The sequence below is a fragment of the Arvicola amphibius genome, chromosome X (genome assembly GCF_903992535.2).
Source record: "Arvicola amphibius chromosome X, mArvAmp1.2, whole genome shotgun sequence".
NCBI lineage: Eukaryota > Metazoa > Chordata > Mammalia > Rodentia > Cricetidae > Arvicola > Arvicola amphibius.
The window spans coordinates 54,515,462-54,542,292 of NC_052065.1; the positions used below are offsets into that span (position 1 = coordinate 54,515,462).

Consider the following 26,831-nt stretch of genomic DNA (forward strand, 5'->3'; position numbering starts at 1 on the left):
AGACTACAGTCTCAGCTACTTGGAGGTTTCAGGCAGCTGACAAGTTCAAAGCTGAGAGTGAAATAAAGGCAAGCCTGGGCAAGTTAATGAGATCTCATAAAAATAAAATGTTAGACAAATACAAGAATATAGCTTAGTAGTAGAGTACTTGGTTACCCTGGTTAAATTTCTTGTAACTAACTAACTAACTAACTAACTAACTAACTAACTAACTCAGACAGACACACACACACAATTTCTTGTAAAACACACACACAGACACAGAGAAGAAAAGTATGTGATCCATATTTCTAGGGGAGCTTACCATTTTATTTAGTCTCATTTTAGGTAGGTCCTACTGTATCTTAAGACAAACACAACTGAAGTTGCTGTCATGATTAAACATTTATTACTACCAGAAGAACAAAACACAAGAGCATTAGGTTTACAGTGTAGGAACAGATGTGTACCTTGGCCTTTGATTTGGCGATATTAATTAAAAGTCCTCTGGCATTAGAGAGGAAAACATAATCACGGACACAGATGATTGCCTGAGTTGGTAGGACTGAGCCTCACCTGATTTTCTGGTGATGCTTTGAGGCATGAAAAGGAGCCTTTAGTGCTATGGGAAATTCTCTGGTGTTTTCAGAGGAGGTGTGGAGGCCCCAGGCAGGAACATAGAAGGGTCCAGGGCCAAACTCAAAAGCTAGCTTTCTTGAGGGCCACATGGTAAATTCTTAGCCAAACCAGGATTTCCCAGGGGCCCACCAATGGCAGAGTTGATACTTTAAGTTGTCTAGGAAGAAAAGAAGCAAGCAAGAAAGCTTAAAGAGCTAAATAATCATAGGCAATTATGTCAGTAGACCTTGACTTAGTGGGACATTTTAGCAGATGCTATTGTCTTTGGTTGCAACAAATTCATAGTTCTGGGGAATTGTGTGAAGCAGGCAGGAATGAATAGTCATAGTTGATCTGTGTGGTTATCTAGTACTCCTGGCCCAGTCAAGGACTCATCAGAATAGTCATAGATCAGAGCATGGGAATCTGGTTCATCATTGAAGTATCCATTTGTGAAGGTAGTTTCTTCAGAGTTTCTGGTCTCCTTGGCACACACCCTGTGGACCAAGAGCCAATTACTCATGAGAAAGTTCTTGGGCTTAGATCCTGACTTCTAGAACCCTAGCTCCTAAGTTCTTATTCAATGACTCCAAGGATCCTGTTAGGCAAGGACTGTGGAGACAGAAATTTGGTATACCTAAATCATCTTGTGCATTCATTGATCCAGGATACAACATGAGAACATTCATTTGAGAGGGTAAAATATTTTCTGACCCTGAAGGACTCTGCTTGGGCTAGTCTCCAGGTTTTCCGCCAACAACCAACAGAATTTAGGGCTTTGAAGGATTAATATGTCAGAAAAATGTGTATCTTACCTGCTTAGTTCATAGACATGCTCTAGAAAACAAGGAAGAATCAGGTTAGAAATTTATATGGACAGTATATAGGAGCTAAGTATGAAACCTCAGTATCAGTCCAAAAATGGGGGAAGAAAACAGAAGAGAATCCAGGGTACCAGCTTTGTAATATTGAGGGATGTTGTCGTGAGTTAAAATACAGGAACACATATTTTTCAAGAAGTGGATGGTACACATCCTTGTTCTCCATCCCCTTTGCCATTTCTGACTCAAACCATCAAGCTGAAGATATTGTTTAGTGTGGGTAAAGGGAAAACACACCAGACCTGTTCTTCACCCAGGATTCTCATCAAAGATTCACAGAAAATTCTGTGGGAAACTTGATTGCCAGCTACAACCCAGGAAAATGAACTGAATTTGGTTCCATGTCAGGGACCACAACCCAATCCATTTTCAAGTGCACTGGCACTGACCTATTACTCAAGAAAGGGCTCGGTTGACCTCATATGTTTATGAATATGTATACATATATGTATATGTATGGGTGTACGTATTCGTGTGTATATGATTTATAACATACATGGAAAAGTTGGTATTTCGTTGAATTAATAAAATATTAGTACTTAAAATCTTAAAACTAAAAGGACCCCAACTAGATAGTCATTGCCCCCTAGTGTTGTAGAGAACTGTCCTCTAATCTAGAGGACTAGCTTGGCACAAGGATGGGTATTTCTTGATACAGCCCTCTTCCCTCTAGGTGCTTATGATCTTTCACGGTAGCAACTGGAAATTCATGTACTAAATTACAAGAATGGTAACAATGCAAACTATGGGAGTTCTGTTTTGTAGAGACCCACCTTTCCATGTTTTATCTCCCCCACTGGACAGGGAACTTCTTTATTTCCAAGGTTGGTTTTTTTTTTCTGTCTTAAGATGCTTAGTATCCAGAGTACAACCTATGCTCAGTAACTACAGACTAAATTGAATTACTGCTCTGACGCTGTGCTGTCTCTCTTAAAGAGAAACAGGAAGTAGGAATTCTGGAAAGCCAAACTAAGAAGGTTAAAAAATAAAGCACAAAGACATGTTATGTAAGCTTTAGTTGCTTGTCTAAATTCAGTGGCTGGAAATGAGAACAAGGCAAAGTGACTAGTGGATGGGAAGAAAACAGAGCTAGACCCACATCATAGAGGGTCTTAAAAAGATGACTTAACCTGACTTCTTATTCCCTTGAGCTACTAGGGAGAATGAAATATTTTGGGATATTTTAAGAGGCAAATAATATGTAGTTACTGTCGTAGCCTTTAGAAGACTATGGTGAATGGTTTCCTTCAACTAGAGCTGGTACTTGCGGCCATTTGAGTAATTTTCATTTCCTAGATCATCCTGATGGATTGTAACTGGCCAACACCATAGGTTATACTTGAGACCCTGGGGAAAGAGATAGACAAGACTGCATTCTATTTCATTAAAGTGATCCAAAGCAGAAAAGATGTTTATGAGTGGAAGATGCTACAGAAAAATATACAAGATGATTGTAGGTAAAATGATTAGTGCAAGATATTGAATTCTAACTTTTTCTCAGAAACAAACATTCCAATCCCCCTCAACCTCATGTTTTCTATACTCATTAAATCTCTCTGGCAATAATGTCTTCATCATGCAGCTTCCAAAACAACTGGGTTAATCTTAGGGCCATTGCAAGGCCTAGTGAAGAAATTCCTTAGGCTGGAGTTCAAAACCTGCTGTGATTAGAAGGGAACCTACACTGTCCCCTGTAATTCATTATCCCTTACCTAACTGAATTTTCCTTTGTGATGACCCACAAGCACTTCCAGTTTAGGCCTTTATACTTCTGCTCACTTGGTTTTCCTTTCCTGGAACACTGTCTCTTCATTTAGTGTCTTCATTCAGTATGACCTAGCTCTAGTTAAACCTTTTGAAAGGCTTTGTTGATTATTCCAGCTCTGACACTCTTCTCTTCAGTATTTGTTCAAGATATTCTTCTGTATACCTTGAATCATTAATCTTTCTGTAATGTATGCTATTGATAAATTCTATGCTTCAACTTGGAAATCCTCTCATACATTGCAAGCAACTCGAGGGCAGCTTCCCTTCCATTCTTGTAAGATGATTCATTATGAAGATAGTTGTGCTTGGCTTAGTACCCTGGATTTTTATATTCTGTTTCATAATTCTTACAACATTACTGGCAGAAACAATGAATATCTGTCTCTTTTTATTTCTACCATTGCCCTAAAACTAGTCTTAAAGATCATTGGAATGTTAGCCATACTGCCTCATATAGAATGTAGATAAATATCCTGTTGGAAAGAATGAATGAACAAAAGGCCAGCCATCCCTACTTATTACTCACGTTGTTGGAAAGTCCTGTGGCAGAACACAAAATAAGCTGTGGTGACAACCACTATGCAGCAAAGGGAGATGATGCAGATGATAAGAAAGACTTTCAGGTTCCTTCCTAAAAGAGAAAATAAGACCAAGAGTTATTTGGTTTAAAATGAGGCTAGTCAAAGGCCTTACCCACTGCTGGACTTTGCGAATAATAATACCAACATACAAGGCATGATCACGATGTGCGCATGGCATGATAGCAGCAAGACTAGTATAGGACAACTAAGACCTTTCTGATTGGAACTGAGAACTGCTCCACAGGAGGGATATCATGCCTGGTACTGTAATCTGGTCAAAAGTCTCTCTCTCTCTCTCTCTCTCTCTCTCTCTCTCTCTCTCTCTCTCTCTCTCCTCTCTCCATGTGTGTGTGTGTGTCCTAGACCATAGAGTAGAATTTATTATACTTATTTCTGTAAATATTCAATTTGCTATTTGAACATTATACCCATAGGCTTCTCTCCATATTGGACCAGGAAGCCTATTTTGCATTTGACAGCCATCAATGTAGAGATGCATAACTGGTAAAAGTGTTGAGAACAGACTTAGGCTCACTTCTACTTTATGTGCATTGGTGTTTTGCCTGTATGCGAGGGTGTTGGATTTCCTGGAACTGTAGTTACAGACTGTTGTGAGCTGCTATGTGGTTGCTGGGAATTGAACCTGGGTCCTCTGGAAGAGTAGCTAGTTCTCTTAACCACTGAGCCATCTCCCCGCCTTATTGCTTATTTCTAAATGATGCATTTCTCTCTCTCTCTCTCTCTCTCTCTCTCTCTCTCTCTCTTACACACACACACACACACATACACACACAGGGAGAGACAGAGACAGAGACAAAGAGAGAGAACTGAGAACCTCATGAAAAAGAGAGCAGAAAGATTAAGAGCCAGACAATGAGGAAGAGTGCTGCGGAGTCCTATTTTTCTGGACATGACAGGGTTATTGTATTCATGAATTTATAGTAGTATAGCTTAGACTGACATAAGATCAAGCCAGAAGTCCTGCAGAGATGATAGACATGCTCATCTTGCCCTACTCCTTACTGAATATTGCTTCTGGAGGAGAGAGACTCATTCTTTTTTCAGTGTGTTCCCACTCAGAGGTTTCCCATACTCCAGCGGATGGACCCAAACTCATGTACATCTGGGTGTTACTAGTTAGATTTAGTGGGTTAACAATGAAGACATGAAGTTAGGAGGAGTTAGTTTGCAGAGTATATGGTTGGAGTACGAAAAGAGAAATGAGAGGTGAATATGACCATACTTCATTTTATACCTATATGAAATTCTTGAGAATCAAGAAGTTATAATAAAAGCATTGAATATTTACATAATATTATTTCAAAAGACAAGATTGGGTGGGAATGGTGGTGGGATACTGGCATTTGGGAGGAAGAGGCAGGCAGATCTTTGTGAGTCTGAGGTTGGCCTGGCCTACATAGCTGGCACCTGGACAGCCAGTGCTACACATGCCAATAATGTAATACTGTTTATCCGTGAATTATTAGTAATGGCCCAAATGAGAAGTTTTTCAGTTAATATTCTAGAATAAAATGAATTCATTGTTAAACACATACAAACCAATTATTTAATGATTGAAATATATTTGCATATAACATAAATGTATATATTCATATGATACCACCACTGACTCTGATAAACACACTGAGTAAACTAAACTAACCACAAAAATAGATTATTATTTATAAGAAGCAGAAGGAGGGAGAACATGAGCAAGGAAGGACTGCGAGGGGTGCTCCCACCCACCGAGATGGTGGGGCTGATATAATCGGAGCTCACCAAGGCCAGCTGGAGTGGGACTGAAAAAGCACGGGATAAAACCGGACTCCCTGAACATGGTGGACAATGAGGGCTGCTGAGAAACCAAGGACAATGGCACTGGATTTGGCTCCAACTACACATTCTGGCGTTGGAGGGGCCTAGCCTGATTGGATGCTCACCTTCCTAGACCTGGATGGAGGGGGGAGGGAGGGAGGAACTTAGACTTCCCTCAGGGCAGGAAACCCTTACTGCTCTTCGGACAGGAGAGGGAGGGAGGAGGGAAGGTAAGTGGGAGGCGGGGAGGAGGCGGAAATTTTTAATAATATAAAAAATAAAGCTATCAAACATGAAAAAAGAGTACAAAATAGCTTAAAATAATACATGGCAATAGTGACTAGAAAAAGAAATCATTTGGTGACTATTAGACAGCAGGTAATGTGGTTGTGAAGTATGCACATTTAAAAGATTTTAAAATATTAACTTACCTATACATTATTCATATAATGTTTCACTAAAAAGTTTGTTAAATTTTTAAAAAGCAGATAAATAAACAAAAATTGGCCTTGGGAAAAAAGATCAAATCAGAAACTCTAAGTATCAGCCTAGAGCATCTTGAGGTTCTGAGCTAGCCAGAGAGAAAAACAAAATCCCACATTCTTAAGACAATCTTGATAAATGTCAGAGACAAAAATGTCAAAACAAATTCTCGTAGTACCACTGGTTGATTGCTTTTTGGGCCACAGGCAGATTTCCACTCTTTCCAAAGGGCCAAGATAGAAGAATTTCACTTTGCCAAACAAAAAATGGTGGTGGTGTTTCGACTTGCCAGCTTTTCAGAAATGCTATATTTGTGAGATTCTGGCAACTTATGTTCAGCCGTAAAGACTCTTCTCACTGAAGTACTCTTTGGTTCAAGTTTCCAGTTTCCTCTTTTCTCAAAAATATTTCCACTCAGAAATCTAGGGTACCTTGAGAGTTAATTCTGTCAATCTGAAAGGATCTAGATACTTCCAGGAGACAAGCCTCTGGGCATTACCTTAACTGTGGGCATCATTCTTCTATGGGCTGGCATTATGGAAAGAATGAACAAGGGAAAACAAGTTGAGCACCACCATACTCTGCTTCTTGGCTATAGATCTGATGTGATTATATGCCATACCTTCCTTGTTATGATGGAATGCACCCTTGAGCTATGAGCCCAAATCAACCTTTCCTTTCTTAAGGTGTTTTTTTGTCAAGTATTTTGTTGCAGAAATGACATAAGTAACTAATACAGGCACGTAAATAGTTGAAGGAATATACTGTACAGAGATTCTAGTCCTAAGTCTTATTTACTTGTTGTATGACTAATGGGTCAGATAATGGTTCTTCCTCCAAAGTTGTTTACACACAAATTTTTAGAATTATATGTAACACAAAGAAGAATTAAGGTAAAAGGCAGAATTAAGGCTGATTGTTATCTGTGCTTAAAATAGGGAGATAATCATTACTGTTTCTGATGGGCTCAATGTAATCATAAGGATTGATTTAATAGTAATGGTAGGAGATATGAGAGAAGGTAAGAGTTAGAGGAAGATTTGAACATATTACATTAATGATGTTGAAAACAGGTGAAAGAGATCAGGAGCTAAGGAAAGTGGGCAGTTTCTACGTAGTGGAAAGCATCAAGGAATGGATTCTTTTACAAAGCTTCCAGAAGGACTGGGGCACTACTGGCACCTGATTTTAGCTCACTCATAATTACATCAGACTTTTGTCAGCCATAGTCTAAGAGAACATATTTATGTCATTTTACCATACAAAATTTAAGGTAAGCTTTTATGTCAGTCATAGAAAAGTTAGTATGGTGATGTTGGTCAAATCTTTAACCGTTATTAGACTTTAGTTTCCTCATAACTTCAATGACACATTTGAATGGTATTCAATGCGCTCCTTTCATTGGCTTTCACTTCATTATAATCAGCATTCAAGATAACCTATTCTGCATACCTGCTTTGGCTGATTTTTCTCTCCACCACTGCACTCTGTTCTCTTGTTGCTTGTATCCTTCTGTTCCAGGAGTTACCATTTCATGTCATGTGTCTTGTACTTCCCTCCTTCCTTAAGAGAAGCTGTTGGTTTTTTGCTTGTTTTCGTTTTGGAGGGATAATTAGGTAGATGGCTCAGTGGTTTACATACTTGGTGTATAGAAAAATTAGAGTTCCCATCTCATCACTCACATAAAAATCCGACATAGTCATGAGAATCTATAAGCACAGTGTTTAGGAACAGAGGCATGCAAATCCTCTGGTCTTGTTGGCTAGCCAGTCTAGTCAGCATAGTGTGCTTCAGGCCAGCGAGAGACTCCATCTCAAGAAAAATTAAGATAGAGAACAACAGAAACATCTAGAGGAGAGCTCTGGTCTCCATATGAGCATACACAGGCAAGTATGTGCACACACACACACACACACACACACACACACACACACACACTGCTTTTTCCTTCTTATTGGCTTCTTTCTAGTTTCATGGCTTATACCTCACTCATTCCTACAAAAATACACATGTGTAAAAATTAAGAGCTAGAATCTACATATAAGAAAAAACATTCAACTTTTATGTTAGTGAACCTAGGTTACTCCAGTTAACATATTTTTCAGTTCCATATATTTTCCTGACATTTCATTTTTTCCTTATGACTGAATAAAATTTTTTGCCAAATAAAAATGTATTTTCCTTGTCCATTCATCTGCTGGTTCTTATTTAGGCTGATTTTATTTCTTGTTGTTAACAGAGCATCAGTAAACATGGATGTGCAAATGTGCCCATGGTAGGATATAGTCTTTTGGTATATGCCCAGCAGTGTGAATGGAATATCTTTTCTCATTTTGTTTTTAGCCCATTTGTTGGTGTATATGTAAAAATATTTATTTTGTATGTTGATTTTATATGTTGATTATGTATCTTGAAACTTCATTGTGAATGTTATATTTAATAAAACTGGAGGTGATACACATTTTTACCTCATTTTACGTTTTAGAATGCTCTAAGTCTTTAAGCTTAGTATAATGTTTGCTACAGGCTTTTCATATGAAGCATTTGTGTTGAGGTATGTCCCGTACATTCGTACTTTTGTCTGAACTTTTATTAAGAAAAGGCGTCTGCATATCTGCAGAGATAGCCAAGTTAATCTGACAGTCAAACTTGGCACTGTTGTTCACATGGAACTGACTTTGCAGAAATGAAGAATGCAGAAGTTAGTGGGTCATGAATTCTTTCTTCCCCCGTGGTTTCAAATAGCATCTAAGGTTAGTCAAAATGTGGCAAGAAAGTTCATTCATGACCGTTCCTTGAAAGGCCACTGTAGAAAGGGAGTGGAAATGGCCTAACAGGGAATGGTGTTGTGGGCAGTAAAATCAGAGGAGTAGAGACGTGTAAGCCTTCTGACATCAGACACAGAGCTATGGAGCTATGGGATTTGAGAATTTGTACTTTTGGGTTTCAGTCTTGCTTTGGTATAGTATTTCTTTACTATGCCTCATTTCTCACTTTTATCACGGTAATGTATATTATGTGTTATTGTATGTTAGATATAATTGTTTTTTATTTTACAGGGCATTACAGTTAAGAGATTGTCTTAATTATAATGTTTCTGATGGGTTCAATGTGATCATAAAGATCAATTTAATCAGAAGAGACTTTGGACTTGCAAATAGTATTCTGATTATACAAGAATATGGGGACTTTGGAAGTCGGACTAAATGAATTTTGCTTTATGATGTGGCCAACAGACTATTAAGTTTAGGGAGTAGAATATGGTAGCTTGAGTGAGGCATCTTGGGATTTAGAATTGGTCTCTAGTTGGTTGCTCTTTGAGGAGTATTATGAAGGGTGGCCTTGTTAGAGGAAGAATGTCACTGAGGATGTATTTTGAGGCTTCAAAAGCCATGTGCTACCCCCAGTTTATTCACTTGGCTTCTCTTTTTTGTAGCTGGACTTACGTGCTCTCAACTGCCTGATGGCTGCCACCTGCTTCACTACACCATCATGGGCTATAACCCTTTAAAACTAATTTCAAAGTATGCCCTTCCCTCTATAAGTTACCATGGTCATGTTGTCTCATCATGTAATAGAAAAGTAACTGATACACACCTCATGGCTCTAGGAAGAAAAGAGGTTAATCCCAAACTCAGCATACAACAAGACACAATAAAGATTAGGAACTGAAATAAATGAAAGACAGACCGAAGAAACAATGCACAATATTAACCAAATAGTTTGTTCTTTAAATAGATTAAGATGAACAAACTCGCCAGCTAAAATAACCAAGAAAAGAGAAAGAAACCTCAAATAAGTGAAATTAAAGATGAAAAGGGAGTTGTTAGACTTCAATGAAATCAGGAGGAATATTAGAAAATATTTTAAAATTTATATAAAGCACTGGAAGACTGTAAGAAATAGATCAGTCTCTAAACACATGTGCCTTACTATAGTAGTTACTTTTCTGTTGCTGTGATAAAACACCAGGTCCAAAAGTAACTTAAAGAACACGGAGTTTATGATTCCAGATGGATGAGTCTGTCATGGCAGGGAAGTGTGGTGGCAAGCACTGGCATGGCAGCAGGAGCAGGAAGCCTCGAGATCAATCACATTCTTCAACATCAAAGACAGTGCAGAGAAAGGGATCTGGAACTGGCGTGAGGCTATAAACTCTCAAAGACCAACCCCAGTGATGTCCTTCCTCCACAAAGACCATGCCACCAGTTGGGGAACAAAAACTCAATTAATCTATAGGGGACATTCAAGCCACCACATCACACTCTTTGACCCTGATGTGATTATGGCCACATCATAGTACAAAATGTGCTTAGTCAAACTCTAAATAAAAGTCCTCACAATCTGTGCCAGTCTCAAAACCATTTAAAAGTCCAATGTCTGTTTTGAGACCCAAGTAAATGTCTTATCTGTAGTCTCAGGTAAAATAAAAAAGTAGATCACATACTTCTAACATAAGATGACACAGAATGCACATTACCATTCCAAAAGGGAGAAGTGGATGGATAGGAAGGAAATAATGGACCAAAAAGAGATTAAAATCTATCAGGGCAGACGTCAAATCATGTAACCTCATTTCTGATGACACAAGGGTTATATGATTCTGCCACTCCTGCCTTTCTGCCTGCAACAGGCATCTCTTTCTTGGGCTGTTACCACTCCCTATCTGCAGTTCTCCTTGGCAGATGTTTCATGACTCTAGCATCATCAACATTTGGGGTATCCAACACAATTCAGGTTTCATTTTCACAGCATAACACAATGAGCTCTTGGGCATCTTGTCTTCTCAGGCTGTTCATACAGTGACTGCCCTGTTATCCGTATCCACATCTCAGGGCTTCTATTCTCAATCAATTCTAAGATATAACTTTGTTGACTATACTAGTCTCAGTTGACAGTAATTATTTTCAGAGCTTGAAATATATCATTCTGTGCTTTTCTGGATTTTAGTGTTGCTGGTAAGAGATCTGATGTTATGCAGACATTTATGCCTCTGTTTCTGAGTTGGCATTTTCCCTGTACATCTTTTAGCTAGTACTTTATTTGGATGTTTATTTCTTTCTCTAGGTTTATAAAATTCTTATCTATAATTTCATTGAATACATTGTGTAAGCATTTTTGGAGGACTCTCATTGGTTAATAAAGAAACTGCCTTGGCTTTTTAATAGGGCAGGATTTAGATAGGTGGAGTAGACAGAACAGAATGCTGTGGAGAAGGGAAGTTAGGCAGATTCCATGCCTCTCCTCTCTGGGACAGGCACCATGGAGCCAGCTGCCAGGTCAGACATGCTGAATCTTTCCTGGTAAGCCACCACCTTGTGGTGCTACACAGATTACTAAATATGGGTTTGTAGTAGGAAGCGGCCGACTGTATCCCGCCACTCGGCTAGCTTTACCCAAAATAATTACACAGAAACTGTATTCATTTAAATACTGCCCGGCCCCTGGCAGTATTTATCTGTATTATCTGTATTATCTGTATTATCTGTATTATAAGTATTATCTGTAGCTTCTTATTGGTTGATTCTCATATCTTCCTTTAACCCATATTTAGTAATCTGTGTAGCACTACGAGGTGTGGCTTACCAGGAGAGATCTTAACCTGCGTCCATCTCAGAGAGGAGAATCATGGAGACTCACTATAGCGAATGCCTGAAGCGTCTCCCCAACTCTGCTTCCTTGTTCCCACAATTCTGTTCTGTCTACTCCGCCTACCTAATTTTCTGTCTCTTAAAGGGCCAAGGCAGTATCTTTATTAATAATGAAAGTAACACATAGACACTCCTCCATCATGGGTTAGTCAAGATGTGCGAGTTAGCCAGTAAGAGGCTGAAACTAATGGGCCAAGCAGTGTTTAAAAGAATACAGTTTCCGTCTCAATGGGTAAACGCACCCCTCACAGTCCTGACTTCCTTGCTCATGATCTCCCTCCTTTTGCTCCTCATCAGGACCTTGGGAGCTCAGTCTGGTGCTCCAATGTGGGGCTCTGTCATTTTCTCCTTCCATCGCCAGGTGAAGGTTCTATGGTGATATGCAAGATATGAGACGGTGGGACAGAACTAATGGGAGATCACCAAGTCCAGTTGGAATGGACTTGGAACAGGCGACCAAACCGGACTCTCTGAATGTTACTGACAGTGGAGGAGGACTGAGAAACCAAGGACAATGGTGATGGGCTTGGACTCTACAGCATGGATGGGCTCACTGTGAGCCTTGTCAGTTTGGTTGCTCACCTTCCTGGACTTAGGGGGGAGTTGGGAGGACCTTGGACTTAACATAGTGAAGGGAACCCTGAGGGCTCTTTGGCCTGGAGAAGGAGTGGGGGTATGGCTGGAAGGGAGGGGAGGGAAGCGGGAGGAGGAGGGGAGGAGATGGAAATTTTTAATAAAAAATGAGAAAAAAAGAATACAGTTTCCGTGTAATTATAAGCTAGCCATGCGGCCGGGAGCTGAGTGGCCCGAACGCAGCCCGCCACTCCTTCTACACATTTTTATTTAATCTCTGCTTCTTCTACTTTGTGGGCTATTAGGTTTGTTCTCAAATATTTTAGTTGTGTTCATTAATGTTTTCTTTATGTATTTCCTTACGTATTTCTATTTTATTACCCATCTTTGAAATTCATTCTTCTGCATGGTCTTATCTGTTTCCGATAATTTCTGCTGTGCTTTCTATTTTATTTATTAGTAAAGCATATATCTAGTTTGTTTGAGATCACTGGTCCTTTCCCCAGTAGCATAAAAAGAAGTATGCCTTCAATGAAACAAAGCCAGAGCATGAAACAATGAGTAATAGTTATTAAACTATTTCACAATGAATAATCAAAACAGATTATTATGGATGGATACCTGGATTCATAGATGTTCTGCTGTATATCTGGAATTAACAACTGGTTACAAGACCATGAAATAATTTGGAGGGTTCTGACATATGACCTATGACATATGACACATGTAAAAATGGGGATCTCATAGTTTAAGAGTATCCAGCCAACTATTAATGTGAAAGAAGTTCATTATTTTAAGAATTGATTTAGGCATATCAGTGCATATTAGCTGACTAGAAGTTTGAGATGAAATAATACAGGCTATTTTCTCTTTGAGATTTTAATCCTTGAGTTCTTGATTTGGGGATCTTTGAGATTTTTGGGGAATAAAAATCAATTCTGATCTGCTACAAAAAGCTCTTAGTCAAGAATTAAAGTAGCAGAGGACTGCTTTGATCTTTACCCATTCCATTTCCTGTCTCCTTAGGATAGATGGCTGGGTTCATGTTTCTAATCCTACTTTCCACCCATCACGCCCAGTGTTTGAGAAGTATATTGCTACTGCAATAGAAAACAAACTAAGAACACATTTATCCATTTCTTTAACCACAACCTGACTCTTTATTCTTGTATCATTATCTTTCCATTTCTATCATAAGTATCCAATTTAGTTCCTGAGCTCTTCCTGGGTTTGTGGAGTTGAATTCCACATAGAGAACTTATAATGAATCACACAGTTTAGAGTCAAAAAAGAATGATAGGATAAAATATTGCTTTTACCTGGTCCATCAGTGGTGTCCTTATTGTTTTTATTCCCCGGGCCATCAGTGGTCCTCTCATGTTTTCCATCTACTAGGCCAACAGTGGTCTCCTTATGGTTTTCATTCCCCGGGCCAGCAGTGGTCCTCTCATGTTTTCCATCCACTAGGCCAACAGTGGTCTCCTTATGGTTTTCATTCCCCGGGCCAGCAGTGGTCCTCTCATGTTTTTCATCCACTGGGACAACAGTGGTCTCCTTAAGTTTTCCATTCTCCTCAGTGGTCCAATCATGGGTTGAATTCACTGCAGTTGTTGCTATGAGAACAGAGAATCCAGGTCAGAGGCCTCTCTTGCACTGAAGAGATGTAAGGGTCATCAATGGCAGAAAAGGCTTGATGTCTTTGCTGGAGATCTCTTCTGGGCTTCCAGGGTGTCGTCATTGTTTTTCCATTGGCTTAGTGGCTACACCTAACTCTACTGATAATTTTACTACCATATGAAGCTCTGTTGCCCTGCATTGAGCATTCTGCTGTTCAGATCATTCATGACCTGGCGGGATTTCTGGTCCCACCAGCATCGCCTCTGTTGTTGCTACCAATGTAGTTTTTAACTAAGTGTCTCTTGCTCTATCTACCAATAAAGATTTGGGAGTCAAACGTTGGGGTGAAAACCTGATAACTCAGAGGTGCCAAGAAGCAACCAGCTGACCTTCCTTTTGACCAGAGACTCAGCAAGAGAGTTTCTCCATTTGTCCTAAAATAAAAAAAAAAACCATGAATCCCTAAGTCCTTCCCTACTTCTTCCTGTGCATCTCTCTATCCATATTCCTGCATCCTCTGTACTCTCTATGGCTAATTCTTGTCAACTAGTCACTGAGTCTGCTTGCTGATCTAAGGTTGAGTTTATTAATACAGTCTTGTGGTTTCACAGTGCAATCAAATATCCTGCAACAAGCCATATTATTAGTATATATTGTATTATAAAGTGAAACATCTCAGCTTTTTGCTATAAAGGATTGCCAGTGGAAGAAGATACACAAAGAAGTAGAATGCTCAAAGTCACATAGTAAATCAGATTAGGAAAAATGTGATACGTTGCTTTCTTTTAGCTTGTTTTCACAAAGAAAAGTGTATATTCATGATTCGACTTCTCCACTACCCTTAAATATCTGCTACATTTCTTTTGTATTCATTAATTTACTGCTGTGATCTTTTTGAGTAACACAGTTATCTTTTTGCCCAAAATCAGTGGAATTGCATCTCCTTGGTTTCCAAATGTGTTTCAAGAATTCAGTAACAAAGCTCTAGTAAAACTTACCTTCCAAGGAGGATTGCATGGTTGTAAGTGCTTCAACATTGATTATAGTTGGATTAGAGGAGTCTGCAAGGGAAAATGGAGTGAGGTTCAGGGATCTTGTTCCTTTAGATAAACAATTGAATATACTAGTAAAATTAGGAATTAGGTTGTACCTCTCAACCCTTCCATCATGATGCTGGTAACTTCTATTGCCTGTTCATTAATCCTTACACATCACTCTAAGGCAGTGGTCATAAGGCAAGGTTCAAAGACGTCAGCGAATCTACATCTAGAGTTGAGAGGGTGTGAAGACTAGGCTGAGGGAATATATTCTAGTAATCACTAACTTTTGACTAAACTATAATGAGTCATTCTTGAGGAAGAATTCCAAAGGACAACAAAGAAGTTGTTAGTTGGTGACTTCATTGAAAATGTCAAAGTAATGACTTCTAAAACTTGCCCCTCACAGAAATAAAGGCATAACTGAAATATTTTGGTATTGTCATTTTTCCCAGAATTTGGGAAATTGGTTCATAGGAACTTATGGTGCTTATGGAAGAAAAACAGCCCAGTTTTAGTAATAACATGAAGCTTTGTGGCATTTCAGCTTTCCTCAGAGGTAATAAAAATTAATACCCTACTCCAGGTGCAAAAGTAAGAAGTTCATTCCAGAAATACTATCTTTATTTGACCTTTCTAATGATTTCTTCAAAAGATCTGACTCCCAATGCTTGTTTTATTTAGCATCTGCACTAAAAGTCTCTCTCGATGGCTAGGAGAAAATTGCCACACAGATCCTAAAGCAATGGATAACAGTTTGGAGAAATAATAGAGTAACCAAGATTTTTAAAAGGAAATGCTCACAAATGAGTTATCTCCAGGAAGTTTGAAAAATTTGGCAACTTCCTAGAGTCAAGGATATCATATCCTTTCTTAAAGTCTTGTGCACATCCAGAAAAAATATAAAAAAGGCATAAGATCACACTTATGATTAACCTTGAGGTTTCATATTAACAGCAAATAAACAATATACTATAATTATAAACCAGATACACATTGATATCATTGTTAAACCAGCAACGAAGTTCTCTGGTAAATAATACATGGTTTATATTCTCTTGGCTGTTAAGAAAATCTCTATCCAGTTATTACTGACTTCTGAGCTAATCAAATAGTGAATTCAGTGGCTATCTCATGACAGTGAATATACAAGACTGTACAAAATTAGTATTTTAAAATCAACAATAAAAGTCCTAAAAAACAAAGAAACAAACAATCAAATAAGTAGAGTGAAGATGTGATTGCGGTCCCAACTACAAGTATAAATTTAGTTTGGGTAGCATAGAAAACCCCAATCTAAAACATAAATAACCCCCAAATAAAAATGAGGCAGAAATCATGACATTTCCCAGATAAACAATGACTGTGAGAATATTCTCTAGCAGACAGGACCAAAAGAATTGTCAAAAGGCATTTTTAAGGTAAAATAAAGGGACAGTGAATCATATCCAAAACTAATATGAGGAAATAAAAAGGTACCTATACAGGTAAATACTGAGTGTAAACATGCTTTTCCAATCTGACTTAAAAAACACTTTACAAAACAATATTATTTTGATTGTGAGCCTAACTTTTAATAGCTGAGCTATCTATCCATCCCTACAAAACAATAATACTATATCAATACTCATACAATTATAATATACTAAGATGCAATTTGCAGTAATGATAGAACTAAATGATAAGAAATTGAGCTGTATATAAACAACCTTTTGTATATTATTAAATTAGATTGGAATAAATGCAATAAATTAAGAATTGATGATATCCACAAACAGAAATAATGAAAATACTTAGTAAATGTCTTAGTTAAGATTTCTTTGGCTGTGATAAAGCACAATAACCCAAAGCAACTGGAGAAGGAAAGAGTTTATTTCTGATTACAAGCTTCTGGTCATGCTCTGTCATTTAGAGAAGTCATGGCAGGGACTTATGGTAGGAAATTAGAGGCAGGAACTTCAGAAGCAGAAGCCATGGAGGAATGTTGCTTATTGGATTTCTCCCCATGGTTAACTCAGCCTGCTTTCTTGTAGCACCCAGGACCACCCAGTGGGTGGTACTGCTTGTGGTGAGTTGGGCCTTCTCACATCAATCATTAGACAAGAAAATACTCCACAGACTTGCTCACAGGCCAGTCTATTGGGGGCATTTTCTCAGTTGAGGTTCCCTCATACAAAATGAGTCTAGCTTCTATGAAGTTGACATAAAAATAGTCATCACAGTAAACTAAACAATAATCGAACTGTATAATATGCTAAGAATTATCTATCAGGCATCAAAGGTAGAAGCAATGAAGGAATATAGAAATAAGTATAAAGACTACAAATAGAAAATTGGCAGAAATAAATCTTACTTTATTAATAATTAGATTAAATAGAAGTAGAAAAATTCAGATTTAAAGGCAGAGAGTCTCAGATTATCATATCTAACTATATGATATCCTTGCTTAGTACTCAAAGGCAAAATAAGGTTTTAAAGTAAAATAATGTTAAAAGATGTACCACGCAGTCATTCGCCAACATATAAGTAGAATGACTATACTGATATAAGGCAAATTATATTTGAGAAAAAATTTTACAAGGTATAAAGAACAGCAACTTATAATCATAAAATTATTTTTGGTAAAGGATAAAGTTCATTAATAAACATATACTGATAATACTAGAGCCTCCAAAATTCATGAAGGAAATTTAGTAGAATTGGGGAGAGAAATGGTTAGATTACCAATCATAATTTGAATTCAACATCCCACTTTCAATGATCTGTTTAATAACTATAAAGAAGATTAAGGAGATTCAAGGGTTGAACAACATTGTTAACCAGCAGTGACATATATAGAATACTTCATATAATAATAGCAAAGTGATACTATTATCAAGTATACCTGCAGCATTATTTGAAACAGACCATATATTGTGTATAAAACAAATCTTAGTAAATTTTAAAAATATCTGAAATAATAAGCATCTTCTCTAACTGAATAAAATAAAGTTAGAAGTAGAGCCTGGAGTGTTGGCTCAGTGGTTAAGAGTTCTTTTTGCTCTTGCAGAGGACCCGGGGATGGTTCCAGGCCCTGACATAGCCACTCATTCCTGTATATAGCTCAAGTTCCAGGGAAACTATGTGTTTTTCTGACTTTCACAGGCACCAGGCAGGTACTCTGTACATACACATTATGATGGTTTGAATGGAAATGGCCCCTATAGGCTCATATATTTGAAACTATGGTTCATAGTTGGTGCAACAGTTTCAGAAGGATTAGGATGTGTGCCTTACTGCAGGAAATGTATCAGTAGGGGCGGGCTATGAAGTTTCAAAAGATTTGTGCCATTTCTAGTGTTCTCCCTCTCTCAGCCTCCTGCTTTCATATCAAGATGTGAGCTCTGACTGTTCCTGCAACCATGTCTTTGCTCTGGTGTCATGGACTCTAACCCTTTGAAATTGTAAGCCTAATTAAACTCTTTCCTAAAGAGTTGGTTATACTATTTTATCACTGCAATAGAAAAGTAACTAAGATATACATGCTTGCAGATAAAATCCTCATATACTTAAAATAATAAATATTAAAAAGTAAATGCTGACTTCTAAAGATGAACAGAAAATTTGAAATTATGAAATTTAAACAAGTAAAAAAATACTGGATTGCTAGTTAAACAACTACTAAGAAAGAAAAGATCAAGCTAAACTGGCTTCATTATTCATTTCTACCAGATCTTTAAAATTGTATTAATTTATTTTTTTACTTTTTTATTTTAAAAACAATCTTTCCTCATTTTACATTCCAACTATAGTTTCCACTCCCTCTCCTCCTCCCACTTCCCCCACTCCTTATTCACTCCTCAGAGAGGGTAAGGCACATTGCTTTGGGGACGGTCCAAGGCCCTCCCTACTATATCTAGGCTGAGAAAGGTATCATCCAAAGAGAATAGGATCCCTAGAAGCCAGTATAAACAGTAGGGATAAACCCCTGTGTCACTGCCAGGGGCCCCTCAGTCTGCCCCAGCCATGCAACTGTCAAACACATTCAGAGGGCCTTGTTTGGTCCTATGCTAGTTCCCTGATTATCAGGCCAGAGTTGGTGGGCTCCCATTAGCTAAGGTAAGCTGTTTAAGTGGGTGTTTCATCATGGTCTTGACCTCTTTGCTCATATTTTCATTCCTCCTACTCTTCCATTAAACTTTGGGAGCTCAGCCCAATGCTCCCCTGTGGTTCTCTGTATCTGCTTCCATCATTTGCTGGATGAAGGTTCTATGATGAACATTAAGGTAAGTAGTCAATCTGATTACAGGAGAAGGCCAGTTCAGGCATCCTTTCCACTATTGTTTAGGGTCTTAGCTGGGGCTAATCCTTGGGGATTCCTGGGAATTTCCTTAGTGCAATGTTTCTCACTAGGTCCACAATGATTCTCTCAATCAAGATATCTCTTTCCTTGCTCTCCCTCTCTGCCCTTTCCCCATCTGGGCCATTCCGTTCCCTCCTGTTCTCCTCTACTCAGATCTTAAGCAAGTTAAGGAATATTGGGTCTGGTGGTATATGCTATAAAAACACAAATATTAAGATAAAATAGGCTTAGACTTCAACAAAGTTAAAAACTTTGGAGCCTTGAGTGTTAGTATCATGAAAGTAAAAAGACAACATGTTGGGCTGCAGAGATGGCTTAACAATTAAGAGGATTGGCTGCGCTTGCAAAGGACCTGGGTTTGATTCTCAGCACCCACATGATAGCTTAAACCATCTATAACTCCAGTTTCTAGAGCATCTGATCCCTCTTCTGACTTCTACAGGCACCATACACCTATATGGTGCATGAACATACACGCAGGCAAAGCACTTGCATACAACTACATCTCAAGAACTGTGAAAAAAAAAACAACATGAAGAATGGGGGGAGGAAATACTTGTGAATAATGTATTTCATAAGACTAACCCAGCCATATAACCTTCAACCTACAATTTACCCTGGCTACAAGATGTGCTGGGGTAAATGTAGCAAAGAAATTGTGATAGTGACCAACCACTAACTCGTCCAGCCTGAGATCCATGCCCTGAGAAGGAGCCCATCCCCAACATTGTATGGAGTACCAGGACTCAGAGGTTGCATAACCTAGAGACTTAGGGTAGAACCAGACATGACTGGAAAAAAGCTAATGAAATGATTCCTAATAATATATTGCTATACTCCTAGATTGGTGCCTATCCCAATAATCATAAGAGAGGCTTCACCCAGCAACTGATGGAAACAGATGCAAAGACTCACAGTCAAATATTAGGCAGAGCTCAGGCAATTCTGTGAGAGAGGGGGAAGAAGAATTGTAGGAGCCAGAGGGTCAAGGGCATCACAAGAAAACCCATAGAATCAACTAACCTGGGATCATGCGGCTCACAGAGACTGAAATGAAAACCAGGGTACCTACGTAGGACTGATCTAGGCCCTCTGTATGTGGGACTCCTAACAGTGGAATCAGAGGCTGTCTTTGACTGTTTTGCTGGCTTTTGGGACACTATTTCTTATGCTGGGTTGCATTAGTGCAGCCTTAATACAAGGGGAAGTGCCTAGTCTTACTGCAACTTGTTATGCCGTGCTTGCTCGATATCCATAGGAAGCCTGCCCTTTTCTGAATAGAAATAAGGAGGAATGGATTGGGGAGGAGAGCACAAAGGGGAGCTGGAGAGAGGGACTGGAAGAAGAGGAGGGAGGGTAAAATGCAATTGGGATCTAAATGATAATAATGATAATAATAATAATAATAATAATAATAATAATAATAATAATAATAGTAAAAATCATTTAAAAAGGCTTCAATAATCCAAATAAAGAAATTATACTCATAACTCAAGAATAATTAGGCAAATGTAATTTTGAAATGACTAAAATATTTGGATGGACAGTTCTCAAAGAAGACTGAAGTCATTACAATTTCTGATTTGGGGACACAGCACAGAAGTATAATTAGCCAAACCAGTACAATATGACTATACAAAGATACATAGGCCAGTAAAACAGTGTTCACATTCCAGAAATAAACAGCTATATTTGAAACCAACTAATTCCTTGTAAATGTACAAAATCACACCAGAGAGACAGTAGCCTTTTCAATAAATGGTGCTGGGAAAAGTGGGCATCATCAAGATTGAAATCTGACCTCTACTGTCCTGTGCAAAAATCAACCAAAGTTAATTAAAGACATCAATGCGAGATTGGAAACTCTGAATCTATTAGGATTCAGCATTTTTAAAAAAAAGATGAGTAGAGGCAATGATTTTCTGGTTACAACCTCTAAAACACAGAGAGAAATAAAAAAAAAAAACATTAAATTACCATGGTACTATATCCAACTAAAAAATATCTTTACTGGGAAAGAAGTATTAGAAGACTGAAGAGAGACAAGCTGTAGACTGGGAGATTAGAAATGAAAATATTCAAGCTGAGTGAGGAAAATAAAGCCCTCTACTGTAATTGCACGCTAACAATAATCTAAACTCTGAGAACACTTAAAGTAAGGAACAGAAGAGCCAGCAAATAATCTCAGCAGAATCACTCAGACAAACTGTAGAAAACCCAAGTCAAAGTGGCTAAAAGAAGAAGGAAGGAATGCCGGCAAGTCTACTGCTGCAGTGAATTTTATGTGGTTAGATGTGAATGGATAGAGTTTGGAATTTTGTTATGTAGAGGACAATGCAGATTTCAGTTTGCAAAACCTTGTGGTAAACTGGGAAGCACAGCTAGTGGGGGACCAGGTCCCTCAGAAAGACTTTGGCAAATCTAGGAGTGATGGCGTGGCAGAAGGAGAGCTTTTTTGAAAATGATTCATTTGTATTTATTTCCTAGTACTATTTAAACTCTTGAATGGGGTGATGACCTCGAGGATCCTGTGATTAGCACATAGAATTAGAGACCAAGGGCTCTCAATTTCTCAGAGGTGTCTAGGACTACAGTACTCTATCATGTCTTTGTTTACTAATGCATGTCTGCTCTCACGGTGACTTACGTTTCTGGACACGGAGCTCAATAATCTCATCTCTCATTATTCGGATTCCCTCTGAGCTCTGCCAGGTGACCTCACATATGTAGTGACTCCTGTCATCCATCTGAAGGGAATTCAGTTGGAGAGACACATCCCCTGGAAGTTTCCGGCTCACTTTCAGGCGGCCTCTGTATTTGGCCTGCTGGATATGGTCTCCTGAAAAGTCACGTAGGAAGATGGTGACTGGATGAGATCCATGTCGTACCAGCCACTTCACAAAAACTTGACTGTAGTCTCTCATGGGAGTATAGGCGCACTGTAATGTCACGTCCCCATTCCGGGTCCCTGTCACACTCTTTGGCGCTCTTAGGATGGGTTGGCCTAAAGACAGGGAAGAAAGTAAAATGAACAAGCAACAGTTGACATGCTCACCTGAGTGAGGGCGAGTGACAGGCTCAATAGCTCTCTAAGAACTTTCCCTGCAATCATACTTTCGTTATCCCTCACCTCTGCTGATAGCTTTTTCATCAATCCAAGTCAGTATGTGGGATGAAGTCCTTAACATTCTTTAGCTAGAGTGGTTTCATGTCCTTTTTATGTGACTGTCTTGCTAAGAGGTGACTCTGAGTAAATGGAAGGACCATTTTTTTCTCCAAACAGAATATGGAGAGTTAGAATAGACCAGTGTTTAGGAATTCTATGATATTTTACATGCCCATAGTTTTTCTTTTACTATTTTCAAATGAGATGCGGGTAAAAGAATGGCAAATAGTTGAAACGGAAGTAGTTTGTTTTCTCTAGATTCATGCTTAAAACAGCCCTCTGCTCTATTATCACCTTTTGCTAACTCAAGAGAAAAGGCTCAGTGATGGGGACACAAACTCATGTTCTCTTCTGGAAGGGTGACAGAGATGATCGATAAGGGAACCGAAAGGTGAAGCAAAAGGCCTGGATACATTTTCCTGTCGAACCAAACCATTAGCTATGAGCTTTGAACCTTTACTTTGCAAGTAAACCTAGCTAATTTTTTTGGTCCTTATTTCTCTTTTTTTCTTTCTTTTAGTTCTTATAAAAAACATTAGCAAGTTACATTCTGAGGGGGAAAGGATTTAATCCTCGCTTGGCCTGGAAAAGAAAAGAACCAGAGTAAATCTCCAGAGCTGGTTGGGCTAGTGATTGTGGTAGAAACAAAGGAAATTGCTCCTTGACGGTCTGGGGAGAGGAGCCCAGAGGCAAGAAAAGACAGGGACCCATTGCGTTTTGTTAAAATTTTTATATATAAGCTCATATCTCAATCCTTTTGTATTTTATTCAACTGGGGCCAGAAATTGTATTTAGACAATGTCTTTCCTGGTAGATGTAGTTTTAAAATGCAAGGTATTACTGAATAATTTTTTTTTCATTTAGCACATATTTCAAGTAAGCAGGTAGAATATCATGCCTTGTGAAGAGAGTGAGGTTATTCTGTCCATCTTCCTGGATGCACGGTTAAGGACCAGGGTTTCTATTAATGGGGACACTGAGGTTGAGTCTAAGGCCTTTGCCCTCACCAGGAACTCTTAGAACATTCATGTCATATTTTAGCCATTAGATAGGCCAACTTTGGTTAAGAAAAAAAAAAAAAAAAAGAAAAGCAAAAATTCAGTATTGCTAGATACTTCAAATTATGATTGATCTAGCTAGTCTTGTCCTCTAGGAAGACGAAACAAGCAGAACTTCAGCAAGAATCCCTTTACCCTATACTGAAACTTACTTAGTTCTTACTTGTACTTAGTTTTCTGAAAGGCGCTTCATTTCATTGAGTTGTAAATGAGTGTGGAGGAAGATTCACAGAAATGCCCCTATGAGATAGTCCAACCTCTTCTGGGCTGTGTATCTAGAATTAGATTCCCACAAACAGTCCCTACAACTGGGTTACTGTGTCCGTAAGGAAGTGAGTTATCTCAGCATCTAGTAATATATATACCAAGACATTTAGCTGAAGAAGCTAAAGATATTTAGCTTGGAGAAGAGGAGAGTTAAGGGGACACAGTTTCTTCCTTTCTTCAGACATTTGAAGCGCTGGCATGGAAAAAAGGAATCATGTGTATTCTGGGTTGATAGTGAGAAGCCCTTGGATAGAAGCAACAGAGAAAGGGATTTAGCACAACACAAGTACTATTTTGGCATGCGTCTGGATAGAGTCTGGTGGAGATCAGCCAATGGCTGCATTCTAAAGTGTATGAACAGCAAATGTTAAGCACCTGTAAACAATTCTATTTGATGGTGAATATTACTATTTGTTTATCTAGAAACTGAGTTTCACCATGTAGCCCAAGACAACCCAAAGTTTTCTATGTAGACCAATGTGTTCTTGAACTCATCAAGATCAATCAGAGTACCTTTGCCTTCCAAGTGCTAGGATTAAATGTGTGCCCCACCATGCCTGGCTACAGGTTACTTCGAAGGTCACACTTACTTATTAAATATCTATCCATTTGTGACGGTATGTTGTGGCAAGAATCAAAGCATGGAAATGAGAAGTTAGTCATTATTGTAGACTTTCAAGGAAAAAGGAGAATATAGGAGGTTTGGGTGACCTTGAAGTCTTCTGACATACCTGAAATACTGGAAAATCATGCAAATACCTTCCAAGCGAAGAACATTTTCAATTTCTACCCAAGGCAGCTTCTGGAATTTTTACTAGATTTCAGTGACTTCCTTCCTTTCTGGCCAAGTTCAGAAAGCTTACAGAATTGCATATAACTGCTACTGACCATTTAAAAACAAGCTTTTCTCAATAAACACTCAACATCAACACCCACATCCTCTGCCTGAGGTAGAAGTGGTAGTCAGGCATCAGTGTGCTACCTTACCATAGGTGAGCACTATTAGGTGGCCCAGGAGCAGCAGGACCAAGAAGATCTCCGTCTTATGTGAAGCCACCTCTGTTCTTTCTTCCATCCTCCTGCTGCTGAAGAGACTAGAAATTCTGGTGGCTGTTAGTTTCTTCTTTTCTTCCCGTATTTTCCCCAAACTCTAGTTATATCACACACACCCCTCCTTCCGTATTTCATTATAATGACATGGGGTTCTTTCCTTTGACCCCACCTAGGGCTGGAGATTTGAAACAGCTTGTCATTCTCCTAGGACTGAACTTTCTCTGAGGCCAGTGAAGGGCAGGAATTTTGAGTCTGCTCACTCCAGTGCAGGGATGTTTTCGTTTCTGGTAGGTCTGGGGAAGATAAAATTGTTCTAGCATATGTAATTTTTATCAATTGTACTAACCCTCAATACAAATGGATAGTGTGGGAGGTGGGACATCTGAGTGCTTCACAGAATGAGTTTAGTGTATTAGAAGGCTTTCCACACAGAAATTTTCTTTTTATTAATTGTCAAGCCTAAGGGCACAGTTGTTCTGTCATAGTGGGAAAGTTTGTTGACTAACTTTTGCCAGTAGCCATATCTCTGATGACAAGAAATGATTCATTTTTAATTAATACTTTATAATGCTTTTGTAAAGGCATTTATTTTTCATTTCTTTTAAGGGAAAGGCAAGCCATATTTGTAGTTTGCTAGACTTAATAGGGGTATGCTATATTAGTTTGAAATTTTTAATTTATTTCACAATGATACAAGACAATGAAGAGATGCTCCCTAACTAAATGTAGTTCAAAGAAGGAGGGAAGAAGTAAAGGGGGGAGGAAGGCAAGAAAGGAAAGAGGGAATGAAGTAAACTGAGACTCTGTAGTCAATTGAGGATCACACATAAGTAGAACCAGGAATCCTTCTTAGTTCTGCGTGATTCCAAATTTATGTTCATTCATGCCACACAACACTATCCAGATTTATTTAAATGGAAAATAATTGAAATTCCCCATTGCATCCCACATCTACTTTCAAAGTCATTATCTTTCACATATACTCAGACTATCTCTTTGCTTTAAAGATTAGAAAGTGCAAATGGAATTACTTTTCTGGGATGACTACAGCTGTTGAGAACTCTTAGGCAAACCTAGTTCTCACATCTCACTTGTTTGGGAGAAAAAGGAGAAGTGGAAAAGGCTGATGGTGTCAAGCGATGTCAAAATGACACAAGATGTCTTTATGAATGTGACCAATATGAGCATTCTAGATTTATTCCAGTTTTTATGTTAATACAGCCTGCTGTATTATATTTAGTTCTAGAATAGATCACCTTCCCTTTCTCACATCTTTTAGCTGTCTCACCGTGTTGATCTCCCTTCTTCAGTCTTATAGTCAAATTTCTCATTGAGGTAATGTGCAGCTTGTAACTGGACAATTTCTTCTCATGGGCCTAACTATCTCAAATTTATTTCCCCAAATATTTTGATAATGCTTTGTTCTTTCTCATCAAACAGATTTGCAATCTAAGAACTTAAATATTGACTGAAATATCTCAGAATTCTAGTAGAAGATTAGGTAGGAGTGGGAAACATAATTTATTCCTCTTTTAATATTTGGTTAGAGATTTAACCCAGGACCTTGAGAATGCTGAAACAAGCTCTACCCCCAACATACATCTTAAGCCTCTGAGTTTGCATTTGATTTTCATCAGTTGATAGACTGTAAATGCTATGATAGCATTGTTTTACACATGTTTTGATACGTACTGAGTGTTAAGAATGGTGCTTTGCTGACAGCTCAATAATTTATTAAATGGATAAATGGGTGGCCATCTTTATGTTTTCTACTTCATTTATGTCTTTTGTAGTATTTAAATTAGGAATTAAATTGTCAGATTAACGATTGTAGGATATACATTCTAAGGAATAAGATACCACAGATTTTCTGTGTGGATGTGAGGAGGGGTGTTCATGTCTGCCTGGGTGCATAGGTATGAGGGTGGATATACACATGTGCA

General features: G+C 38.5%; 1 protein-coding gene across 1 annotated transcript; it reads right to left on the reverse strand.

The window, feature by feature from the left end:
- Nucleotides 1–364: 364 nt before the first annotated feature.
- Nucleotides 365–25,087, reverse strand: Vsig4 (V-set and immunoglobulin domain containing 4). Its single transcript, XM_038317293.1, has 7 exons — nt 24,823–25,087; nt 21,992–22,348; nt 14,964–15,026; nt 13,668–13,961; nt 3,772–3,876; nt 1,413–1,434; nt 365–1,094 (listed from the first exon to the last, which is right to left on the reverse strand). Exons 1-7 carry the CDS (start codon nt 24,908–24,910, stop codon nt 941–943), a joined length of 1,083 nt encoding a protein of 360 aa, XP_038173221.1. The 5' UTR covers nt 24,911–25,087; the 3' UTR covers nt 365–940.
- Between the last annotated feature and the right edge of the window lie 1,744 nt (nt 25,088–26,831).